The sequence below is a fragment of the Cetorhinus maximus genome, chromosome 28 (genome assembly GCF_964194155.1).
Source record: "Cetorhinus maximus chromosome 28, sCetMax3.hap1.1, whole genome shotgun sequence".
NCBI lineage: Eukaryota > Metazoa > Chordata > Chondrichthyes > Lamniformes > Cetorhinidae > Cetorhinus > Cetorhinus maximus.
This window is the reverse complement of record NC_135906.1, coordinates 25,803,842-25,822,162: the sequence shown is the minus strand read 5'-3', so window position 1 is coordinate 25,822,162 and position 18,321 is coordinate 25,803,842. Positions and strand designations below refer to the sequence as shown.

The 18,321-nt window shown below is 45.0% G+C and overlaps 1 protein-coding gene across 1 annotated transcript in view; it reads left to right on the top strand.

Annotated features, from left to right (window-relative positions):
• The window catches only part of prkcsh (PRKCSH beta subunit of glucosidase II), a 74,768-nt gene that overhangs the window by 13,625 nt on the left and 42,822 nt on the right, over positions 1-18,321 (top strand). Inside the window, exons 5-10 of the mRNA XM_078531452.1 lie at positions 1,656-1,773; positions 2,993-3,122; positions 11,445-11,529; positions 12,751-12,829; positions 13,771-13,857; positions 14,400-14,600. Coding sequence (XP_078387578.1) covers positions 1,656-1,773; positions 2,993-3,122; positions 11,445-11,529; positions 12,751-12,829; positions 13,771-13,857; positions 14,400-14,600 — 700 coding nt within the window. The remainder of the gene's footprint in view (positions 1-1,655; positions 1,774-2,992; positions 3,123-11,444; positions 11,530-12,750; positions 12,830-13,770; positions 13,858-14,399; positions 14,601-18,321) is intronic.

Genomic DNA, 18,321 nt, shown 5'->3' with positions numbered 1-18,321 from the left:
TGAGTAAGTGCACTGCCAAAGGCATAGGACGCTCGAGCAGGGACTGCTTTTTCATCAGCAAAGGAGTGCCATCTGGCTGCTGACCTGTGTGTGCGTGTGTACGTGCGTGTGTACGTGCGTGTGTACGTGCGTGTGTACGTGCGTGTGTACGTGCGTGTGTACGTGCGTGTGTACGTGCGTGTGTACGTGCGTGTGTACGTGCGTGTGTACGTGCGTGTGTACGTGCGTGCGTGTATGTGTATATATATACGCACACACACTGACAGTGTCTTGGATTAGCCTCAGGATTGCTAAGAGGTCTTTGATTTCAGACTGGCTGTCAGCCCTCATAGTGCTAGGATTGTGTGGCCAGGCACAAGTGAAACTTGACCCTGGAGGTTAGAAAATAGATAATTTAAGAACAAGTTTTTTTTTCTCTCCAGGCGCGTTTTTGCCAGCATAAAATAAATATTTTTCAACAAAAGGCACCCCCCACTCTTTTATTTTCCTCCTTTCCCCTTCCTCTTTTCAATTAGCTGATTTTCCATAACCTCTGTCATCTCTATAATGTCTGATTTGCCCAGCTAACTCGTTAACATGCCTTCTAAGGAGGGTCAATACCTTGAATGTGAAGCCCTTTTTTCACCATCTTTGTACTTCTGTCAGTTTTGTCCCCTCCTTTTCCTGAAGGCGCTGATTCCTTGTTTGGAGCACCTTGGGTACTTGTCTTTGTGGCTAATGCTTTCTGGGTCTTGATGTGTTTTGCTCAGCTTATCAGCTGTGACAAGCACCACGGCTGTGCCTAGTTCTGCCCGTTGAATGACTTACAATGACTGTGTGCCTGATAAATAAGAACCTGGATCTTTTATTTTTTCCTCCACCCTGGCTCACTGACGCGACAGTCAATTAAAACATCCTGACGGGTTGGCTTAGTTGGGATGAACAAGCGCAGTGCAGCCTTTGCGTATTGTGTTTGGGGATTCCCTTGCCTGAATAGCTCAGTGATCTTATGTAACTCTGAGGAGCATTTGTAGAAATTGATTGTGGATGTACTCCATTAAGTACAGTAGCATATTGGATATGTTACTGGACTAGTAATCCAGGGGCCTGATTAATAATTGGAGAGGTGAATTCAAATCCCACCATGACATTTTGCGAGTAGAAATCAGTTCATTAAAATAAATTTGCAACAGCAAGCTAGTATCAGTGATGGTGACCATGAAACTGCTGGATTGTCAGAAACCTCAGCCGATTCACAAATGACCCTTGGGGAAGTTAACCTGTCGCCCTTACCTGGCCTGGCCTATAAATGACTCTAGAGCCACAGCAATATGGTTTACTCTTAACGGCCCTCTGACATGGCCTAACAAGGCACAAAGGCAGCTCACCACCACCTTCATAAGGGATAGAACAATAAATGTTGGCCTTTCCAGGAAGGTGCAGGTCATGTGAGTGAATGAATGAATGAATAAATAAGACACAAATTGCAGAACCCGATAGAAACCCCTTTCATATTTTAGAGAAGTTGGCAACTGTGGCCCTTTGGGGGCGTTAACTCAGTAACTTTTCTGTGGTCCACGCCTGTCTCTGAGAATTGTAATCAATACTGTTGAGCTGTTGGCCCCTTGTATCCCAAGAGCTGAAGAAATCTTTGTGCCCTCTTTGCCACAAAACAGGGAGCAAGGGCGGAAGGAGAAGGAAACCTTGCAGAAAATGGCGGAAATTGCAAAAGAAGGATTCAGACTCAAACAGCAGCTCATCGAAGAAGCAAAGAGAAGCAGGGAAGATAAACAGGTTTGCCCCTCACTCTGCATTCGAGCTCTTTTATAGGTGACTGTCGACACCTCTGACCTGTTGCACTTTGAGGTGTGGATGTTGAAATGCTATCTAAGTAGTTGAGTTCCAGATTACATCACCAGCTCATGAGCACAGTAAATGTCCAGTTTTCAATTGTGCGGTATTTTATTAGAAAGGCATGACCAGCTTGCTTTAATATTTGGATTAACATTAACCATGAGCACTTCGCTTTTGATTCACTGGAAACAGACACAAATTATCATAGCCTTTCCTGAGGCATGTGCGGCTACAAATATGTCAGAAATGGTTTCTATTTATGAAGATTTTTAAAAAGTGCTTTGGTTCCCCTCCCACTTCTCTCGCAGCTCCAGAACGTGAGCGAATTGAGGGAACTTCACCTGTTGGTTTAGCTATTTTTTTTGCATTGTTATTTCTTATGAATTCTCTCCACCCCTGCCCCACTTAACACCTGAGGGTGGTAACTCACTATAATATATGGTTTCACGGGCATGGCAACTGTCTATGTATGATTGTGTACTAAGCTGCTGCATCAGAAAGAATTATCTTTGGTCTTTCTCGTAAAGGTTGAGCTTTGATGGGCCGCATGGCCTTTTTGTCCTCCGTGACTTCTCTTAGACTGTCGTGTTTAAGTCTAGGTGATGCACTTCAGCAGGCTGCATGTGATGGAGGTGGTGAGTGTTGCGGGTGAGTGGAAATGAGGGAGAGAACTATGATCCTGGTTTGATGCAGCATGTTTTTAAAAAAAAAACCTTGCATTTACCTAGCGTCTCCCAAGCACCTCAACATTTCCTGAAAACCTACTTTGGAAATGCAGCCACTGTCATTTGGGGCAAGTGCAATAACCAGTTATGCCCAGCAAGATCTCAGAAACAGCAATGAGATAATAACAAGTTGATCTATTCTGGCGATGTTGGTTGAAGGATGAATTGTTCTTTGGGCACCAGGGGAGCTCTGTGCTTCTCTTCAGACTGTGATGCGGGATCCTTTGCATCCACCTTTGAAATGTGTCATGAAATGTGTAAGGAACATTTTTAAAAAAAAAACAAAGCCAGAGGAGCATTGCTGTATCTACATGAAAAGATGCCAAAAGTGGGTAACTGTCCCATTGCTGAACAGCGGCATCACTTGACTTCGGTGAAACAAAACTTGCCAAATAGAAATTGTCATGCGCTTTTATTTGTTGTGTTTTCAACAGCAAACACTCACAGAGTTACAGAAGAAGAAGGAGATCTGGGAAGCAGAGGTTGAATCACTGAAAGTAGTAAAGGAAGCAGCAGAGAAGCCTGAACAGGAGGCAAAAGAAATTCATAAGAAAGCCTGGGACGGTATTGTATCCCTTTTCAGTTAGATTTTTGACGAGCTTCTCCAATGAATGTGGTTAAGAAAACTCTCTTGGCAGTTAACTGTTCCCTGGTGCATTCTCCATGGCAATGCTCCTACCAATCAGCGTCCACTTGCCAACCAATTAGCACTCTCTTCTCATGCAGTATAAATTGTTGTTCCCTTTGCAATTGGTATTCTTGCGAATCTATCCTGCTGAGCGCAAGACAAAAAGCTTTGCTACCTTGGGCCATAACTTCCGAAGGGGTGGTAACTGAGTCCCATTGCCACTACGTTCATAATTTCTTAGCTTCAAATCCAGGCGCTCCTATCTCGCCAGACCTTCCGATTCACGCCAGGTGAGATCCATGCAGCGCAGTGTGCTCCCGGGGCCTACAGCCTAGGGCTGTAGAGTGAAAGATAAGTAAACTGTGCTCCCTTTTTTATAGCACTAGTTGCCGTAAACCAGCTAAGTTTAAAGGTCCAGGCCAGGGAGAAAGTGTATAATGTAAGTGGCTAGAGTTGGGGGGGTGTCAGTAGAGAGGGGGTTGGGGTGGTCAGTCAGGAGGGGGCTAGGGGTGGGTCAGTGGGGAGGGGGCTAGGGGTGGGTCAACAGGGATGGGGATTAGTCGGTGGGGGGAGGGGTGTTTGGGGCGGGTCGGTGGGGGGAGGGGTGTTTGGGGCGGGTCGGTGGGGGGAGGGGTGTTTGGGGCGGGTCGGTGGGGGGAGGGGTGTTTGGGGCGGGTCGGTGGGGGGAGGGGTGTTTGGGGCGGGTCGGTGGGGGGAGGGGTGTTTGGGGCGGGTCAGTGGGGGGAAGGGTGTTTGGGGCGGGTCAGTGGGGGGAGGGGTGTTTGGGGCGGGTCAGTTGGGGGTTGGGGGTGGGCCAATTAGAGGCGGGTGTGCAGGGATCAGTCGGGGGTGGGTGTGGGAGGCCTGTGGAGGGGTTCAGATTGAGGGGTTGGGTGGCAGTCGGGAGATCCCATGCGGGTCGAGGGGTGGGGTGCCAGGGGCCCCCTGTGGGGAGGTTGGGTGTTGGGGGTCTCATGGGAGTGTTGGGGGCTGTGTGGGATGGTTGGGAATCCCTTGGAGGGGATTGTGGGAGGTCAGTACGATAGTTACCCAGATGCTAGGAGTGGTTTTAATTCTTCTAACTTTCTCTGGGTAACTGTTGACGTAACATAGTCAAGACCATCCGAAGTTTGTGATTCAAATCACGTTTTCAGGTGGTTCCCATTGCATGGGTGCCCCACAGATACATTGCCGTGGAACTCAAGTTAAGAGCTTATGTCTCTTTATTCAGCAGTACTGACATTCTATGCTACCAAATGACTAAAACTCTTAATTAATACACAGCCTATTAACTACCATTAATTAATGGGGAGCGTGTGGTTAGACTGGCATATGACCAACAGCAAAATGTGATTGATCAAAGTTTACCACTCCTCCCTTTGCTGTCCCAATTATTTCCTCCTCTCTTTCATGAGATATGGCTTAACAAAGCATAATTACATAATTACCTCTGCCACTGAAGGTAGGCAGAGGTAATGCTTTCACCCATTTGTTAGCTTGTTTAAAGATAAGCAGTATACCTCAAAAACTAACAGACGGATTTCAGCAAAGCTCAGTGCACAGATAGGGTATTGCCCAAGGAAAAAAACTGGTTGGTTTTTGTCAAAGATTCGGATCCTGGAATTTTTTTTTAAAGGATCCGTTCACATTGGGGGAATAGAGTGAATTGATTTTTTGGATGTTTTGGGCCGTTTGCTTTAGAATGGTTTTGATTTGAGTATGTTGTGGATTGTCTCAGCTGCCGTGGTAGAATTTGTGACAGCTGTCAAAATGTGAGCAGAGTTTTCAGAGCAGGTTATTGGATGCGCAGTGGCTTGAAGCCTCTTCAGTGAGATGGAGGCTCTTCGTAAAAATAATATTTTTTTTCAGCTTTGTAGTGCAGAGCATCAACTAGGCAGGAAAAGGCCTCAAGGAAGAACTGTGTAATTGTAATAATGTTGAGTTAATACAGCGTGGTGGAGGTATGTGCTCTACTAAGTGCCCTCTTCACTTGCTTGTATTATGTAACTTTCCTCCGTTGACTGCATTCTGCTGCAGGAATGACTGTGGGCGATGCTACTGTTGTTTTGCATATGGTGCACACTTTCTAAAGCGCCATTTCCGGTAACTTTTCTATTGCATTTTACCGTCACTCATTAATCATAATGATATTTTATATTATAATTGGACCCAAGAATATTCCGATCTAACCCAAGTTTCTTCCACTCTATGGTTCACTTATTCTTCCACATGAACGTGTGGCCCTCCTAGCTCTGATTCTCACAGTCGCCCATTGCCCAGAAAAGCGCTGATCCTCAAATCATAAACCTTTACATTTGTGCGAATGATTAATTAAACCCTTCAACCAACCCAGCTTAGATATTTCCACATGACTCAGTTTAATTTTCAGTTCTTTAAAATTCTTCAAATTATATACTGACCATATTAATTTTGTGGGTTATTCATCATTTCCTAAGAACTGCTAATTCAGTAGCTGTGTAACACACCCATAGTGTGATCTATTTGTTCTTGAGGTTGACTTTCTCAATTCCATCACCATGGCATGTATAGATTTTCCCCATGAGCGACTCAGGACTCAGGCACTGTTAATTTAGACGTGATTATCCGGATTTTGCAATAAAATGAACACTAAGACTAACTGCACTCGCTGTTATCCAAGAGTAAATCAGACAGCGACTTCCGGCAACCCCCACAGGTACAGTTAAACACAGAGATCAGGAAGTTACTGCCCAAGTTGCCATGCTGCTCTCGATGCTTCTGTATCTCCCTAAGAGACCCTGCATCGAAGTACCTGGAATGGAGATAAGTTGGTGTATATGGGTCCCATTCCTTCAGATTTTAATTATCGTAGTTTTTTAAAAAAAAAGTTAAGACAGTTAAATTGTTTTAACTTTTTTGTCTCTCTTAATCCCACCTTTCCCTCCTACTCTTTTCCACATTTATTCATGATTTGCTGTTGAATTAACTATTCTAATGTACACTTCCTGATTTAGACTCTGCGTACCTCAGTTAGGATTCTTCAATCTGATTATTGATTAAGGAGACCCACCATTGCTTGCCCAGTTCGCACTGGTCCCAGATACCCTGTAGAGGCTGTTGTGCTGCCTTTGGTTTCTAATTACTGCACCCTGCATTGCAAAATCCTATAAGCGAGTCTGTGGGCTAGTGTGAGTAAGCGTAATGAATGGCTGGTGCTGTTTGTTCGCTGCAGACTGTAAAGTCTTCCTGCCTGTTGCACTGCCCTGGAGCTTTTTGTTTGTTAACTAGCTCAGCAACACTCTGCGCAGAAGAGTGTTCAGCATTACCGACTTATGAATCACTGTCTTTGTTTTTGACATTAGATAGGTTTCAAGATTGAGAGCCAGGTTTTTGAGCATTCTCAACCATTTTGCACAAGTTCAAGTTTTACTGTTGTAAAGCCTCAACAATTCCATTCGTAAAAATGGCAAAGAGAAAAATTAATGGACTGTAGTCGTGTTAAACCAGTCAATCTTCATTCTTTCTCTTGCAGAGATATAGAATCGTAGAACACTACCGCACATAAGCAGGCCGTTTGGACAATTCAGCCTGTACCAGCCCTTTCAAAGAGCAATGCAGTTAGTCCCACTCCCATTGTCTTTCCGGTATTCCTGAATTTTTTTTTCCCTCCCAAGTATTTATCCAATTCCCTTTTGGAAGCTACTACTGAATCTGTTTCCCCAACCTATCAGACCGTGCAAACCACCCTTGTGTTTTTTAAAAAAAAATCCTCATGTCACTCCTGGTTTCTTTTGCCAGTCGCCTTTAAATTAATACCTCTGGTTATTGACCCTTCAGCTATTGAAAACTGTTTTTCTTTATATACTTGATCTAAACCCTTCACCGTTCGAAGCATCCCTTTCAAATCCTCTATATTGGCCTGCTTTGCTGGAAGGGGAACAAGCCAGTTTCTCCGGTGTAATTGTGTGGTGACCAGTAGCTCTCCACTTTTCTAAGGAGCTAACTTGCTTCCATAATTCGAGGTAGGATATCTGACAGTAGGAGTGTGTTGCAGCACAGTCTGAAACTTTCCCCGGCTCGGCATTCGTACATGGAGTGGGATCGCTGGGTAGCAATCTGATGTAGGTGATTTCTCTCCGCATTCTTGGCTGAATCACCGTCAATTGTCGCTCCTCGACTATTGCCCCAGTTGCGATTGACTGACTCGATGCCAACGTTCCTGCTAAGCTCCATGCGTGTGTTGGCTGTACAGCAGCCTGGGGAAGGTACCATGCAGCTTTGTTCCATGTTAAATGTACGGGCGCACAAAAATAACATTGACGTTGAAGAGGCTGGCTGCGCTTAATGGCAAAACTTTAAAGGGAACATTGCCCACCACAGACCAGGAACTGAACCATGGGGCCTTCTGGTTAATCTGATTTAGTGCCGTCTTTATCCACGAGTTCATTGAGGGAGTTACTGTGACCTAAAGGTATCCCGTGGTATTTGCATACAAATTGAGAATGCAGCTGATTTCTTTTTTTAAATAAGCAAAATGTAAATGTCCACTGCAGTTTCTCAGTTGTGTCCTGCCTCTGCTTTCCTCAGTGGGGAATCTTAAAAACACAAATTTTAACCTTCAGCTTCCTTTAGGCGAAACCCTCACAGCTCCCTGGAATACCACACAAGCGCCAGGCCTGTGAAAAACATCTGCTGTTGCTCCAAAAAAGCTGCTGCCTTGAGTGCCTGATTCATTGTTGACTGTTAGCGAGCCCCCTCCCTTCTCTGATATAAAAGCAAAATACCGCGGATGTTGAAAATCTGAAATTTTTTTTTAAAAAAAAGGCGCTGGAAACGCTCAGCAGGTTTGGCAGCATTTGTGGGGGTAGAAACAGAGTTAATGTTTCGAGCTGAATGTGACTCTTTTGAACTCCTTCCTTCTCTGACTCACCGTGACATGCTTTGAGTGAGCGCAGGACGCTAGTTGGTGGAGTGCACACAGCAGACTTTATTGATGTCCAGTGCATTCAGGGTAACTGGTTTTTGGTTTCTTGTTCTGTCTTGAGCCCTCCAATGAAAACTATGTTCCTTCATACCCATATTTTGCGTACATCAAAGGTGCATGTCACAGATAAGACCCCGTGATGTATCTGTTCCTGAATCCTTTGAAAACAAACTATTCGTTTAAGTAGTTGTAGTTGTTTACTTCAAAGATATATCTCTCGAGTCTTCCTGATTACTGCTCTCGCATCCTTCGAAGCCTTGGGTTTATTAACTGTTACCTTCCCACACTATTGCCACTAAATCCCTTTGCCTAAGTGGTTACTAAAGTTATGCTTTGATCACTGATGGCGGATGTCTTCCCCGTCACCTTTTCCTTGCGCAAGGATTTACAAGATATTGCGAAGCATTTACAGCACAGAAAGAGGTAATTCAATCAACAAGTCCACAGGCTTCCCCTCACCCTTCATCTCACCCCATCAAGATAGCCTTCTCTTCACTTCTCCCTCATGTGTTCATAGGTAATACTGAGACATCAGAAACAAAGGACAAGCTCTACTTCCTCCTCTGGCATCCCAAAGCGATTTTGTTTATGTTGGGAAGCCTTTTGTTCCAAGTTGCAAGGGAGTTCAGCTATTAACCCTTAACTCCCCAGGGCGTCCAATATTAAGCACTATTTATTGGGCTTTCTTCTTTGCTATCCCTTCCTCCTTTCTGCTAAAGACTTACATGGTTTCTGGGGTAGGGTTCCACAGATAGGGATTATCCTGTAGCACTGTGCCCAATGTGGAGTTCAGCGGCGACTCTTGGCAACCTGTTCAACTATGAAGGGCATCACAGCTGATCTCAACCCTGTCCCGAGCATTGACTCAGTCGCAGCCGCTGAATAGCCACCAGGAGTGACCAACTCTCAGACCCGCTGGACAATTGTTACAGCTCGACTGCTGTTGTCATGTGTGCAGACCAACACTGCCTAGACTGGGATTGAACCTGGGATTTTCCAGCTTTGTGTGTGCTGATGTTACTCCCTGGCTGCATTTACTGAGCCACTTGGGGAGCCATCAGCTGAATTTATTTACCAGATATATTTCATGTCTAGCCACATGGTGGTGCTAAACCCTACTATTTGCACATCTGACTAAATGTTACCATTCAAAATATTATCTTTCCTTTCTTTATCAGTGATAAAAGTCAGTGTATTTGTGAACTTGGCTAGCAGATGATGTTGCCTCTATCTTCACAGGCTATATAGCAAATGAGTTCGTTTCAGTGACATAATCTTGTGGCTTACTTTACTCTTATCTCCAGAGCTGACGTTCAGTCCTGTCCTGTTATCTGTGTAAGTTAGATGCAAATGTCTTCTGCAGCCTTGTAGATAAAACCTTCTTGGGTATAGTTTTTCAAAGTGCCTCGACACCCAACAACAAAATAATATTCTTCCCCGTTTGATTTAAAAACTGCAGGCACATCAGCAAAGTGTCTTCGTTTGCCAGCAAGTAGGGTAATACACGGAGCGGCAGGACGTGTCCATTTGACATCCCTTCAGCTTTCATAACCGGGCGAGTTTGCAATGTCGAGCAAGTTGATTGAGGGCGGGAGATGGAAAATGCTTGGTGTGAAGGACTAAGGGTGTCTGCTGCAGGCAGAATCTTGGTAGCCCCTTCTGTGCCCACTTGGCTGGGTAATGTTAAAGACACATGCATCGCAAAGAAGTGGGGAATGACACTGAATTGTTTTACAGAGTGGCGGCATGCACTTGATGGGCCAAATGGACCCCTTTTATGCCGTAGTGGCTCTTGACTTGATTACAGTCTTACAGCAATGTTCTTGCATGGGGAAAAATTGTTTGAGGGCCACCAATCACTTTCTCACAATGGTAATGTGTGCGTTCATGTCAGACGTATAGCTGTTTAAGTAACTGCAAATCAGAAATCTCACTGCCATGAGCCTTTTGATTTCACGTAATACAGAAAATACTTGAAAATGCCTTGGGATGATCTGAAAAGACATTGAGGACTAAACTTAAACAGGGTTACACACGATCCCGTCTTTCTCGTGCTATGTCTCACTTTCTCTCTTTGTCGACTCTTGTCTCCTTCCTTTATGGAGCTCTCTTCCTTTCTCCTTTTTTTTCTTTGTCTCTGCAGCACTCTCTATTTGTGGTTTCTCTGTTGGTTTTAGCCTTAGCTGTGTAGCGAGCTTGCAAACAGCTAGCCATCTTTTGCTGATTGAGCAGCTCTGGTCAACGACTGAGAAGGGATAGAGCTTGGTTGGTAAAGTGCGTCCATGCAGCTTAGCAGTGACAAGTTACTGCTGTTTAGCCTTTGTTATGAAAAACCTTTTTTACAAAACCGAGTGACTGATTTCCATTTGCATTAGTGCGAAAGTGTCTGGAAATCACGGTCACTGGTGAGAGGTTCTCTTTACTCATCAAATAAAAAAAAAACCTCCAATCCTTGCGTGCCACTAGTGCTCCAGAAACCGAGGAGCAGCTTGCCAGCTGATAAATAATTCATGTGAGCAAATTATTTTTAAACTTTAACGTGAACCGTCACTCCACAGTGGAGAGGAGAATAGGATTTAGTACTGTGGGATCGCATGTTTCTGAAAAGTGGATAATGAATACTTGGCCAAACACCGTGGTTGCAGTATAATTGGAGGGGCGGTGGGCGGGTGGGTTGGGGAGGGAGGGGGGTGGTGGGGGGGTGGGGGGGTGGTGGGGGGGTGGGGGGAGTTGCATTCAACAACAACTTAGCGCCTTTAACATAATAAAACGCCTCAAGGCGCTTCACAGGAACATTACAAAATAAAATTTGACACCTTCGTACTTCAGGTGACACCCTAAGCTGCAGGAGTGGAGGTGGATTGGTTTTAAAGTCAGCATCTAAACTAAGATTGCAAAACGGCCTTGAACTCCTTCTGATTTATGTGGTTTTCTTTGTAGTGTTTTCCAATTCAGTTTTGTTGCTTTTTTTTTTGTTAGCCACAGCTGTTGCTGCGCTACATGTCCTTGATATGGGAATACACAGCAAAGAGTATTAATGCCTTCCGATGATGACAAAAGACTTTTATTTAGTGTTATTCTATGATGGCTTACCCAAATTTATTGTACTCCAAACAGTGACACAATATTTTGACCTCCCTAGCAATAACCGACAAAATAAAACAAAAGCTTGTACTTAAAAAAAAACAACAACATAGGGTGGAAGTGGCCTTGACTCATAATAGAATTTTGGGTCTTGGCCACATATTCCCAAATTTACATGAGGTGGCTCTTAACATCCCTTTTCTTTTGACAGAGGTCCAAGCTGTACGTAAGTTGGAGAAGGATAAAGCCAAGGCTTCTGAAACCTTTAAGGAGCTGGACGACAATGAAGATGGCTTGTGAGTTTATCAGCCTGTGTCCTGGCTAGCTTTCTACAGCTTTCTATTGTAAAAAAAAGGCCACTTAAATACATTAGTCACTCCTGTGTCCTCACTGACTTACTGGCACTGATTACTGATCTGCTCCCCTGACTTCCCAAGGTTTCCACCTTGAGTGACACATTGCTCAAAAGTGACAGCAGTGTTTCTTCCTGCTTAGCATTCGCAAATCCTCTGCGTAATCCTTTTCAGCAAGCTCGCCAGTCAAAGATGCCTGGGTCTGTGGCACTCGTGCTTAGAACCCCTCAGCTTTGTGAGCATGCTTTTGAAACATGGTCTGGCAATATTGATTTTTTTTTTCCTTCCTCTCCTTTTCTCCCTTACGCTTTGGATGAATTGCAAGTGGTTCAGCTCCCTTACTTGTGTTGCACTACTGTGCCGATGATAGCTTCTTATTCTTATGGGACTTGGGGGTCGCTGTCAAGGCATCCCTAACTTCCCTCAAGGCTGTGGTGCTGCACCACCTTCTTGAGCCCCCACAGTGCGTGTGGTGAAGGTACTCCCCCAGTTACTGTTGGGGGGAGTTCCAGGGTTTTGACCCAGGGACAATGAAGGGACGGTGATGATGTTTTCAAGTCAGGATGGTGCGTGATTTGGAGGGCGAGCTTGCGGGCGGTGGGGTTCCCATGAGCGCTCGCTGCCTTTTTCCTCTCGGGGAGTAGAGGCTTGTGGGTTTTGGAGGTGCTGTCATCGATGTCAAGTGTTCTGGATTGAGAAGGAGCAAATGCAAATGGTGTGTCTCACGTAAGTCACTATTTTCTGTGATGGGAAAGTAAAATTGAGCGTATTCTTGAGAAAAAGCCTATGGTTTGCTGTGCCACCTATTCAGTTAATTTGTGGAAAAGGTTGGAATCGACAAAAAGAAATGGTGGATTCAAGAAGTGAAACACAAAGCGTTTTCTTTTATTTGCAGTATTCTTCCCTATTAGATGGTGAAGTTAGTATCCGAGGTTAAAGACCATAATCTCATTGGATCAAATTAATTTCAGAGTGCAATTTGGACGAATTTTTAAATTTTATTTTTGCCTCTATTTCAACCGAGCTCACGTTTGGTTCAGACATGATAAGCTTTAGTCTTTCAACAAAAGGCACGAGTGGTTTCTTCGCGCGTTGATTTCGAGATTAACTTCCCTGTATAAAGAAAAGGAGTGAGTAAATGGAATCTCTGTTTTTCCATTTCAGTGTTTCGACAAGTGAAATTCAGACTCATCCAGAGTTGGACAGCGATGCAGATGGTGTGGTATCTGAGCAAGAAGCTGAGGTACATCATAAATGTGTTTGTAGCTTTGCTGTAGCTTCATTCTCTTATATCCTTTCACCCAGTTGTTCTTGAGTTTAGGCATAGGGAGAGGGAAGGGGGTGGATCTGGACTGAGAGTGTCTTCATCACTATAGCTAGCGGTACCGCCTCACCCCCACCCTGTCGGCTCACATCTCTTGCAGTTGGGAATTGATCTTAATCTTTCATTTCCTTGTCCTCCTTCCTTCATTCATTCACTGCTATGAGAATTGTTAACCAGCATAAATATGCATCGGGTGGTTTTTTTTTTTGCCTCTTCCCCCGCTCCAAAAATTCTTCCATAGCTGCCCTTTTTTTTTTTGTGTGCTCCTATTTTCCTTTCGGTTTTTTCCTTGTGTGCACTCTTCTTTTCCCAACGTCGCCCAAAGCAAAAAGTCTGCGGATGTATGCCCCCTCTCCCCCACCACCCCCACCCACCCAGGCCAGCCCCCCTCCCCCACCCACCCATCCAGGCCAGCCTGCAAGTGTATGATTAATAAAACTAAGAGTGGCAAAGGGAGCTACTGCAATATTGGCTGGCGAGTGGGTCTGTGGGTTGGCAGACTGACTGATCACTCTGAGCTGAATTTCCCTTTCTCTCTCTCTCTCTCTCTCTCTCTCTCTCTCTCTTCCGCGAGTTGTACCTGCAAAAAAAAAGACTTGGTTAAATTTTTAATGCTGTGTACTGGAAGATGAAATTCGGGAAATATGGCGAGCTGCAGGGTGCTTTGCACTTTTGCAGATGTCTCCAAGGAATGGGAAGGATCAAAGATGTTTAAATTGTAACTTTTAATAAGGCCAAACTTGAGCCCTGGAAATATTAAACAAGCAAAGAGAATAGCGACAGAGGTGACCAGTTCTTTTTAGGGTTATTAAATAACTAACCATACAATAACTGAAGAAAAGTGAATCCTTTTCCCACAGAGCGTGCTGGGAGGTGTCAGTCAGGTTGATGTCAGCAGCTTCCAGGAGACTGTCTGGGCTGGTATCCAGGACAAGTACAAGTCTGAGGTGGGTGCCTTTCATTTGATTACAAATTAGATACAAGATGCTCCTCTTACAGATATATAATGTATTGGATTTTCTGTGTGCCATGCAGACATTAAGCTTTCTTGTTGGGGGCCACGGCTCTCTGGATGCTGATTGCCCTCTGGTACCTCGCTCAAATGGCTTGGAGTCCAGCTGGGCAAGAGTTAGGAAGCAGTTTGGATGTGGGATGCTTCATAACCAAGCCTGATTTGTTCCCGTCTGACACTGGGAGTGGGAATTCTGTGGAAGTTTTCTTTTTCCTCATTATAGGCACTGAGACCAGTTACGCTGCGCTGAGATCTGCTGAGATCAGCAAACCCAGGGAGTCATACTTGGAACGTCCTGTTTCATATGGTTTAATCCTACGCTGGCAGGTGTCCTTACCTGCTGTGCCATCAAAAAAAATTGGCACTCAAGCTATTAAAAAAAATGATCGTTTAGTATGTCTGCTTTTTAACGGCGTTGTTGGTACCTCGCTGAACCCAAGGCTTTCTTTTCAGAGCATCTCTTTCCTTGCTCCGCAGGCAGTAATTGAAAGCCCAGCACCCCCAGAGATCCCTGTGGATGAGGCAGAGGACAGCCATCCTAAGCCACAGCATGAAGAATGGAGGAAGGATGACCATGATGAGGATGACGATGGTGGTGGTGAGGAGCACGATGATGATGATGATGAAGAGGATGAGGAGGAGGAGGAGGAAGATGATGGAGGCGAAGAAGATTATAAGGTAATTAAAGAAAGACTAGGTAGTTGTTGGTTTGCACAGCAGGATTTAAATGCCTTGGAATTGGACATATTGAATTCGGTTGGGAATGTTGCGCAGTATGTGAGGCCAAGAACAGCAGAGGATAGATGTTCTTTGTGTGAGATAATGGTCCAGCTAGATCTAGTTTACCACATGCCATCAGCATTTAAGAGCTGCACACTCACTCTTTCAATCAGCAAGCACTAACTGTAACCATGGCAGCTGACTTGCAACGACTGCCCCGAAGCATTCTCGTTTGTCAACAGCAGAGAAACGAAACACCTCTTTGGCACTGCGCAACAGATCCAGAAAAAGAAAACTGTACTTCCTCCATCACTACTGTCAGCTAAATGGTAGTCCTTTTTTTAAAAAAAAAATTCACTTTTATGGGTTGTGGGCGTCGCTGGCTATAGGCCAGCATTTATTGCCCATCCCTAATTGCCCTCGAGAAGGTGTTGGTGAGCTGCTGCCTTGAACCCCTGCAGTCCATGTGGTGTAGGTACACCCACAGTGCTGTTAGGGAGGGAGTTCCAAGATTTGGACCCAGCGACTGTGAAGGAACGACAATATAGTTCCAAGTCAGGATAGAGTGTGACTTGGAGGGGAACGTCTAGGTAGTGGTATTCCCATGTGCCTGCTGCCCTTGTCCTTCTAGATGGTAGTGGCCGTGGGTTTGGAAGGTGCTGTCGAAGGAGCCTTGATGAGTTCCTGCAGTGCACCTTGTGGATGGTGCACACTGCTGCTACTGTGCATCAGTGGTGGAGGGAGTGAATGTTTGTGGGTGGGGTGCCAATCAAGCGGGCTGCTTTGTCCTGGAGAGTGTCAAGTTTCTTGAGTGTTGTTGGAGTTGTACTCATCCAGGCAAGTCGAGAGTATTCTATCACACTCCTGACTTGTGCCTTGTAGATGGTGGACAGGCTTTGGGGAGTCAGGAGGTGAGTGACTTGCTGCAGGATTCCTGGCCTCTGACCTACTCTTGTAGCCACAGTATTTATATGGCTAGTACAGTTCTGGTCAATGATAACCCTCAGAATGTTGATAGTGCAGGTTTGAGTGATGGTAGTGCCATTGAATGTCAAGGGGCGATGGTTGGATTCTCTCTTGTTGGAGATGGCCATTACCTGGCACTTGTGTGGCACGAATGTTGTTTGCCACTTGTCAGCCCAAGCCTGGATATTGTCCAGGTCTTTCCGCATTTGTACATAAACTGCTTCAGTATCTGAGGAGTTGCGAATGGTGCTGAACGTTGTGCAATTATCAGTGAACATCCCCAGTTCTGACCTTATGTCGGAAGGAAGGTCATTGATGAAGCAGCTGAAGATGGTTGGGCCTTGGGCACTACCCTGCAGTGATATCCTGGAACTGAGATGATTGATCTCCAACAACCACAACCATCTTCCTTTGTGCTAGTTATGAATTCAAGCAGTGGAGTTTTTCCCCTGATTCCCATTGACTCCGGTTTTGTTGGGATTCCTTGATGCCGCACTCAGTCAAATGCTGCCTTGATGTTAAGAGCAGTCACTGTCACCTCTGGAGTTCAGCTCTTTTGTCCATGCTTGAACCAAGGCTGTAATGAGGCCAGGAGCTGAGGGGCCCTGATAGAACCCAAACTGGGTGTCAGTGAGCAGGTTATTGCTAAGCAAGTGCCGCTTGATAGCACAGTTGATGACCCCTTCCATGACTTTACTGCTGCTTGAGAATTGACAGATGGGGCGGTAATTGGCCGGGTGGGATTTGTCCTGCTTTTTGTGTACAGGACATACCTGGGCAATTTTCCACATTGCTGAGTAGATGTCAGTGTTGTAGCTGTACTGGAGCAGCTTATAGAATCAGAAAATGCTTCAGCACAGAAGGAGATTATTCAGCCCATTGTGCCTAGCTCCTTGAAATAGTTATCCAACTATCCGCGCCTGCCCCTTCACCATAATCCTGGAAATGTTTTCCTTTTCAAGGAGTTATCCAATTCCCTTTTGAAAGTTACCATTGAATCTGCTTCCACTGTTGTCTCTAGTTCTTTTACCAAGTGCCTTAACTCTGTGCTCTGATCACTTGTCCCACTGCCACTGGAACAGTTTCTCCTGATTTACTCGATCAAAACCGTTCATAGTTTTGAACACCTCTTTAACATCTCCTCTTGACCTTCCCTGCTGCGAGGAAAAACAATCCCAGCTTTTCTAGTCTTTCCTTCATTCCTGGTACTGTTCCAGCAAGTACCCTCTAAACCCTTGACATCCTCCCACAAGGGCGATGCCATAAATGTAAAATAAAAAAAAATATATATAAAGCATAAAAATAACTTTTATTTCTGTAATATCGAACCCTGGGGTCCGCGACTGTGTACTTCCTTCCAGTTTGAAGAATAATCGTTCGCCGCTAATCTTTTTTTTTGCCCCAACTCTCTCCATCAATTCATCAAAGAACTCAATCAAGTTAGTGAGACATGATTTGCCTTTAATAAATTGCTGCTGACTTTCATTTACAAATGCCAATTAATTTTGTCCCCAGCTCATTGCCTCTAAAAATCACCCTACCCCCCACATCAGGCCAGTTGGCCTGTAATTGCCGACGCTATCCCTCCCCCTTTTTTAAGCAGCGGTGCAGCATTTGAATTCTTAAGGTACTCTAACACCACTCTCACACTTAATCATATTGGAATATTGTGGCCCAGGACTCTGTGGTTTCCACCCATACTTCCCTTGGTAACCTAGGATGCACCCAATTGGACCAGGCAACTTTTTCTGCTTTGAGTACTTTGTTTTTTTTAAGCACCTCTTCTTTATTCTTATTCTACCTGATGTTTCTCCTACCTCCTTTTACCCCTCTGCACTATCAGCAACCTCTTCTCTACAGTCAGGACAGTTACAAAGTACCCATGTGTTCCCTCGGCTGCGTCCTTTGCTGTGATTTCTTTAGTGGACTGTTCTTAAGCTGGAACTTGTTGATAGAGAAGAATATCATTGCACTTGTGATAAAAGCAAAATACTGCGGAAGGTGGCAAGCTGAGATAAAAACAGAATACTGGAGAAACTCAGCAGATGCTCTGAAGAGGAGTCACGCGGACTCTGAACGTTAGCTCTGTTTCTCTCTCCACAGATGCTGTCAGACCTGCTGGGTTTCTCCAGCATTTTCTGTTTTTATGTCATTGCACCTGCGCAGTGTTGTTTCTCTTTCTGTCAGTCCTGTCTCTGATCAGCCTCGGACCTCAGACAGAGCAGATTCCAGCCCTTCTCCCTCCCCATCCTGTAGCATTCCTTCAAATGCTTAGCGGCAGTGGTAGAGGGTGAATAACCAGAGTTCTGTTCTCCCCCCACCCCCTGTATCATTGCTCTGCCCATTCCAATTCTTGGCGCTTGGCAGCCTGGAGAGAAAATAGGGAATTTGGCCACTTCAAAAAGAAAAGGGCTGTCGTGTCACTTCACATTCCTAGGAATTATTCTGAAATCTCTTTGCCCTTCCTGTGAGGAATATGCCTGTTTCTTGCACGCCTGTCAATTTTTAATGGGAGGCTCTGAAATAAAAGTTGTTTTTAACGTTGTTTCTACCTTAAGCTCAGTGCTTGTGCAATGACTGTTCACCAATGACTGTAGCGGTGGCGGACAAAGCTGAAAGTTCCAAGTATTTTCTCACCTACCGTCAAATCCAACTGTGTGAGTGATGGAGTGGGCTCTCTTATAAACCTCAATCCCCTGAGCGCCTAATTCAT